The sequence below is a fragment of the Oncorhynchus masou genome, unplaced genomic scaffold, assembly GCF_036934945.1.
Source record: "Oncorhynchus masou masou isolate Uvic2021 unplaced genomic scaffold, UVic_Omas_1.1 unplaced_scaffold_1288, whole genome shotgun sequence".
Classification (NCBI taxonomy): domain Eukaryota; kingdom Metazoa; phylum Chordata; class Actinopteri; order Salmoniformes; family Salmonidae; genus Oncorhynchus; species Oncorhynchus masou.
This window is the reverse complement of record NW_027002724.1, coordinates 7501-14674: the sequence shown is the minus strand read 5'-3', so window position 1 is coordinate 14674 and position 7174 is coordinate 7501. Positions and strand designations below refer to the sequence as shown.

Here is a 7174-nt window from a genome sequence, read left to right as displayed (position 1 = left end):
AAACCTTGTACTGATGCCAAAACAGCAAACTGTCATATAAGACAAAGGGGGGATATGTAGCATTAGACTGTCAGTAGATAAGATATATAGCATTAGACTGTCAGTAGATATGTAGCATTAGACTGTCAGTAGATACTGACAGTCTAATGCCACATATCTACTGACAGTCTAATGCCACATATCTACTGACAGTCTAATGCCACATATCTACTGACAGTCTAATGCTACATATCTACTGACAGTCTAATGCCACATATCTACTGACAGTCTAATGCCACATATCTACTGACAGTCTAATGCCACATATCTACTGACAGTCTAATGCTACATATCTACTGACAGTCTAATGCTACATATCTACTGACAGTCTAATGCTACATATCTACTGACAGTCTAATGCCACATATCTACTGACAGTCTAATGCCACATATCTACTGACAGTCTAATGCCACATATCTACTGACAGTCTAATGCCACATATCTACTGACAGTCTAATGCTACATATCTACTGACAGTCTAATGCTACATATCTACTGACAGTCTAATGCTACATATCTACTGACAGTCTAATGCCACATATCTACTGACAGTCTAATGCCACATATCTACTGACAGTCTAATGCTACATATCTACTGACAGTCTAATGCCACATATCTACTGACAGTCTAGCAAAATGCAGTGTGTAGCGAAATGCTTGTGTGTCTAGCTCCAACAGTGCAGTAATATCTAAGAATTCACAACAATACACACTTTACACACAAACCTAAAAGTAAAATAATGTAATAAAGGAATATATAAATATTAGGATGAACAACGTTGGAGTGGCATAGCCTAAAATACTGTAGAATAGCATACAGTATATGAGCTTTAAATATGTAAACATTATTAAAAGTCACTACTAGGCCTTCCGGGTGGCGCAGTGGTTAAGGACGCTGTACTGCAGCGCCAGCTGCGCCATCAGAGACTCTGGGTTCGCACCCAGGCTCTGTCATAACCGGCCGCGACCGGGAGGTACGTGGGGCGATACACAGGTTAGGGAGGGTTTGGCCAGTAGGGAAATCCTTGTCTCATCGCGCAACAGTGACTCCTGTGGCGGGCCGGGCGCAGTGCACGCTAACCAAGGTGACAGGTGCACAGTGTTTCCTCTGACACATTGGTGCGGCTGGCTTCCGGGTTGGATGGTGCTGTGTTAAGAAGCAGTGTGGCTTGGTTGGGTTGTGTATTGGAGGGCGCATGACTTTCAACCTTCTTCTCTCCCGAGCCCGTATGGGAGTTGTAGCGATGAGACAAGATAGTAGCTACTAAACAATTGGATACCACGAAATTGGGGAGAAAAAGGGGTAAAATGTAAAAAAATATATATACATTTTTTTTAAAGTCACTATTGTTCCATTATTAAAGTGGACAGGGTTACGTAATGGGGTGGAAGCCTTGAGATAGAAGCTGTTTTTCAGTCTCTCGGTCCCAGCTTTGATGCACCTGTACTGACCTCGCCTTCTGGATGATAACGGGGTGAACAGGCAGGTTATTGTCCTTTATGGTCTTTTTGGCTTTTCTGTGACGTCGGATGCTATAGGTGTCCTGGAGGGCAGGTAGTTTGCCCCGGTGATGCATTGGGCAGACTGCACCATCCTCTGGAGAGTCCTGCAGTTCAGAACCGTGCAGTTGCTGTACCAGGCTGTGATTACAGCCCGACAGATGCTCTCAATTGTGCATCTATAGAAGTTTGTGAGGGTTTTAGGTGCCAAGCCAAATTTCAGATCGTCGGTGATGTGTATGCCAAGGCACTTGAAGCTTTACACCTGCTTCACTGCGATGAAGAAGGTGTTTAGCTTGACCGGAAGCAAGATGTTAGAGTCCACGACGTGGCTGGTTTTCCCTTTGTAAATGCCACACTGCCAAAACGTTGTAACTCTGGAATAGAGAAATGTTCTGTAATCTCAGGTCCAAATGAAGTAGAAAGACTAATCACAAGAGAACGTTCAGTAACTGTGTTCTATAGAAAATCAGGACATCATTAGAAACCTTCCTGAAACTGGTGTTGTTAAAGGATGCCACATTACGAACATTCACTGTAACTTTCCGTCGTAGGAGAATGGGGATGTGATCTACAGTAAAGTGCTGTCTGGGGACAGGAAGGTCTTCAGACTGGAGACTGTGTTAGACGCCACGCCAGAAGAGATACATCACATCCTGTGGAAGGTGGAGGAGATGCACCAGTGGAACCCAAGCATCAAAAACATCAAGGTAACTAACTGGTCCATCATAGTAGGGTAGTTGTTGGTCAATGTGTAATCTTAACACCTCCCCCTTAGGAAATCATTGATCTTCTGTTCTCCTTGGTCTCCATCTATTATGGCATCCTTTAGATAGTTATTCTACATATACACATGTTATTATCCAACTGGAATACTATTTACCTGCTAAGTATGTGTATTATGGTCTGTAAACTGTGAAATATTTGTAAAACGGTGTTTCTAAAACTCTAATAAAACAATTTATATTATTAATGCTATTATTATAATAACTATTATTATTATTATTTCATTTGTATTACTTTGTTTATTTATTTTTCCTTTTTTCTCTGTGATTTTCGGGGTGGGGGGAGCGGGGGGCATTAGGAAGGGTGGGAAACAGGGAGGGGGTCGGGGATCAATAGGGAATGTTCTGAAGGGATAAACAAATAAATGAAAAAGCAACGTGACAAATTATTAAAAATATGGAATTGTTTTATGATGGGCATACTATGGTCATTCAGCTTTTTTATTTTGAATTGTAGGACCCTTGTTAAAAAAATATATATAACAAAATAATTTGATAAAATACTGAATTTGGCCTTTACTACTATAAGCACATCGATGGTACTGACTTCAGACGAGTCCCCTGACGTGTGGGGGGCAGAGAGTTCTGACGCTACAGACATTTTCTTGAGAAGACCGATGTTGTGGGGATGGTCTCATGGTTTGACAAACACCGCTGCAGCTCTGCCACCTTCCACCGCAGACGAGGAAGTGCGACATCGGCGCATTGAGACGCATTCCATGCAAAAAAACAGATACCATATCTCTAGCTTAAACTAGATGGGGAATTGTTTATTGTGTTACTTAGATTGACGTACCGGTGTGTCAATCGACTACAGGGGTTTAAGTAATTCAGTAATCACTTCATAAAAATTAGGTAAGCGTAAAACACTCAACAACTTCAGGACTACAGACCCCCAGAAATGGTCAGTCCGCCCTCTAGTGGCGAAGTAAGAACTGCAGAAAATGCACGGTCAAATAGGAGAATAATATATATTTTTATAGAGGCACACTGAAAAAGAAACGTGACACAGTGTGTACATGATAACACATCAGTGCAGGAAATGAAGAAATTGAATAAAATACTGGAAGTGAATCCTGGACTTAAACAATTAACTATGCAAATGAGCAAAAGCTGTGTGCATTAAGGAAATAGACACCTGGCTCAAACAGAAACCTGTCTCTAATAAGGGCCTATTGTTTTCAGTGAATTAAGCAAATAACCACCCAGGCTATGAATTGAAGTTTTACGGTAGACTTAGACCACACAATGTCAATAGTCAATAGTTTTATGGTAGACTGAGACCACACAGTGTCAATAGTCGATAGTTTTACGGTAGACGTAGAACACACAGTGTCAATAGTCGATAGTTTTGCGGTAGACGTAGACCACACAGTGTCAATAGTCAATAGTTTTACGGTAGACGTGGACCACACAGTGTCAATAGTCAATAGTTTTACGGTAGACTTAGACCACACAGTGCCAATAGTCAAACGGTAGACATAGACCACAATGTCAACAGTCGATAGTTTTACAGTAGACTTAGACCACACAATGTCAATAGTCAATAGTTTTACGGTAGACTTAGACCACACAATGTCAACAGTCGATAGTTTTACAGTAGACTTAGACCACACAATGTCAATAGTCAATAGTTTTATGGTAGACTTAGACCACACAGTGTCAATAGTCAATAGTTTTATGGTAGACTTAGACCACACAGTGTCAATAGTCAATAGTTTTACGGTAGACTTAGACCACACAATGTCAATAGTCAATAGTTTTACGGTAGACGTGGACCACACAGTGTCGATAATCGATAGTGTCGCTAGTTTTACGGTAGATGTGGACCACACAGTGTCGATAATCGATAGTGTCGCTAGTTTTATGGTAGACATGGACCACACAGTGTCGCGGTAGACATGGACCACACAGTGTCGATAATCGATAGTGTCGCTAGTTTTACAGTAGTTGTGGACCACACTGTGTTGCTAGTCGATGTTGTCACTCTAGACATGGACCACACAGTGTTGCTAGTCGATGGTGTCACTCTAGACATGGACCACACAGTGTTGCTAGTCGATGGTGTCACTCTAGACATGGACCACACAGTGTTGCTAGTCGATGGTGTCACTCTAGACATGGACCACACAGTGTTGCTAGTCGATGGTGTCACTCTAGACATGGACCACACAGTGTTGCTAGTCGATGGTGTCACTCTAGACATGGACCACACAGTGTTGCTAGTCGATGTTGTCACTCTAGACATGGACCACACAGTGTTGCTAGTCGATGGTGTCACTCTAGACATGGACCACACAGTGTTGCTAGTCGATGGTGTCACTCTAGACATGGACCACACAGTGTTGCTAGTCGATGGTGTCACTCTAGACATGGACCACACAGTGTTGCTAGTTGATGGTGTCACTCTAGACATGGACCACACAGTGTTGCTAGTCGATGGTGTCACTCTAGACATGGACCACACAGTGTTGCTAGTCAATGGTGTCATGCACCACACATTGTCGATAGTCTTTACAACACCAGGATATCACACTTGTCTGGTGACATTCTGATGAGGGAAGAACAAACTACTTCTGCAGATCCTGTGTCTTCAGCTGGCATTATAAATGCCTTCGTCCCAACTGGCATCCTATTCCCTATACAGTGCATTATTTATTTTGTATTTTATTTAACTAAGCAAGTCAGTTAAGAACAAATTCTTATTTTCAATGACAGCCTAGGGAACAGTGGGTTAACTGCCTTGTTCAGGGGCAGAACAACAGATTTGTACCTTGTCTACTCGGGGATTTGATCTTGCAACCTTTTGGTTACCGGTCCAACGCTCTAACCACTAGGCTTCGCTGTCCCACTAGTTGTGACATGAGAAAGCAGCGCCCCATATAGATAATATGGTCCTATTTGGGACACATAGCAGTAGAGTGAATGATATTGTAATGTCAGTCCGTCTCTTGTGTTGAAGGTTCTGAAGCAAGCTGGCCCGGAAACCATGGTTACGCACGAGGTGTCAGCAGAGACAGCCGGCAACCTGATAGGCCAGAGAGACTTCCTGAGTGTGAGACACTTCTCCAGACAGGAGTCATGTATCTATCTGGGGGGAGCAGCCACGCACCTGGAGACCTTCCCTCCTCAGAAAGGCTTCGTCAGGTAACAAGAACACCGGCTTTGCTCCGATAAGCCTGGCTCATAGAGTTGGTTAGAGGGTGCGCTTGGACCACAACCTGTATATGGCTCATAGAGTTGGTTAGAGGGTGTGCTTGGACCAAAACATGTATATGGCTCATAGAGTTGGTTAGGGGGTGTGCTTGGACCAAAACATGTATATGGCTCATAGAGTTGGTTAGGGGGTGTGCTTGGACCAAAACCCGTATATGGCTCATAGAGTTGGCTAGAGGGTGCGCTTGGACCACAACCTGTATATGGCTCATAGAGTTGGTTAGAGGGTGCCCTTGGACCAAAACCTGTATATGGCTCATAGAGTTGGTTAGAGGGTGCGCTTGGACCAAAACCTGTATATGGCTCATAGAGTTGGTTAGAGGGTGCGCTTGGACCAAAACATGTATATGGCTCATAGAGTTGGTTAGAGGGTGCGCTTGGACCAAAACCTGTATATGGCTCATAGAGTTGGTTAGAGGGTGCGCTTGGACCACAACCTGTATATGGCTCATAGAGTTGGTTAGAGGGTGCGCTTGGACCAAAACATGTATATGGCTCATAGAGTTGGTTAGAGGGTGCGCTTGGACCAAAACCTGTATATGGCTCATAGAGTTGGTTAGAGGGTGCTCTTGGACCACAACCTGTATATGGCTCATAGAGTTGGTTAGAGGGTGCGCTTGGACCAAAACCTGTATATGGCTCATAGAGTTGGTTAGAGGGTGCGCTTGGACCAAAACCTGTATATGGCTCATAGAGTTGGTTAGAGGGTGCTCTTGGACCACAACCTGTATATGGCTCGTAGAGTTGGTTAGAGGATGCGCTTGGACCAAAACCTGTATATGGCTCATAGAGTTGGTTAGAGGGTGCGCTTGGACCAAAACCTGTATATGGCTCATAGAGTTGGTTAGAGGGTGCGCTTGGACCAAAACCTGTATATGGCTCATAGAGTTGGTTAGAGGGTGCTCTTGGACCACAACCTGTATATGGCTCATAGAGTTGGTTAGAGGGTGCGCTTGGACCAAAACCTGTATATGGCTCATAGAGTTGGTTAGAGGTGCGCTTGGACCAAAACCTGTATATGGCTCATAGAGTTGGTTAGAGGGTGCTCTTGGACCACAACCTGTATATGGCTCATAGAGTTGGTTAGAGGATGCGCTTGGACCAAAACCTGTATATGGCTCATAGAGTTGGTTAGAGGGTGCGCTTGGACCAAAACCTGTATATGGCTCATAGAGTTGGTTAGAGGGTGCGCTTGGACCAAAACCTGTATATGGCTCATAGAGTTGGTTAGAGGGTGCGCTTGGACCAAAACCTGTATATATGGCTCATAGAGTTGGTTAGAGGGTACGCTTGGACCAAAACCTGTATATGGTTCATAGAGTTGGTTAGAGGGTGCGCTTGGACCAAAACCTGTATATGACTCATGCTGTCACAGAAGGGCCATTGCAAAGGTTATTTGATACAAAGGGTATTTGATATAAAGGTAATTTGATATAAAGGGTATTTGATATAAAGGTTATTTGATATAAAGGTTATTTGATACAAAGGTTATTTGATACAAAGGTTATTTGATATAATGGTTATTTGATATAAAGGTTATTTGAGGTTCAGTTAATAATCATGCTGTAGGTTTCTATACATTACATTGTTAACAGAGTTTTACAGAGTGATTTTGTTTACATGATCTGAACAG

The 7174-nt window shown here is 43.2% G+C and overlaps 1 protein-coding gene across 1 annotated transcript in view; it reads left to right on the top strand.

The window, feature by feature from the left end:
• The window catches only part of star2 (steroidogenic acute regulatory protein 2), a gene marked incomplete at its 3' end in the record, with an annotated part of 13617 nt that overhangs the window by 2220 nt on the left and 4223 nt on the right, over positions 1-7174 (top strand). Inside the window, exons 4-5 of the mRNA XM_064958570.1 lie at positions 2095-2250; positions 5288-5472. Of these exons, the coding sequence (XP_064814642.1) occupies positions 2095-2250; positions 5288-5472 (341 nt within the window). The remainder of the gene's footprint in view (positions 1-2094; positions 2251-5287; positions 5473-7174) is intronic.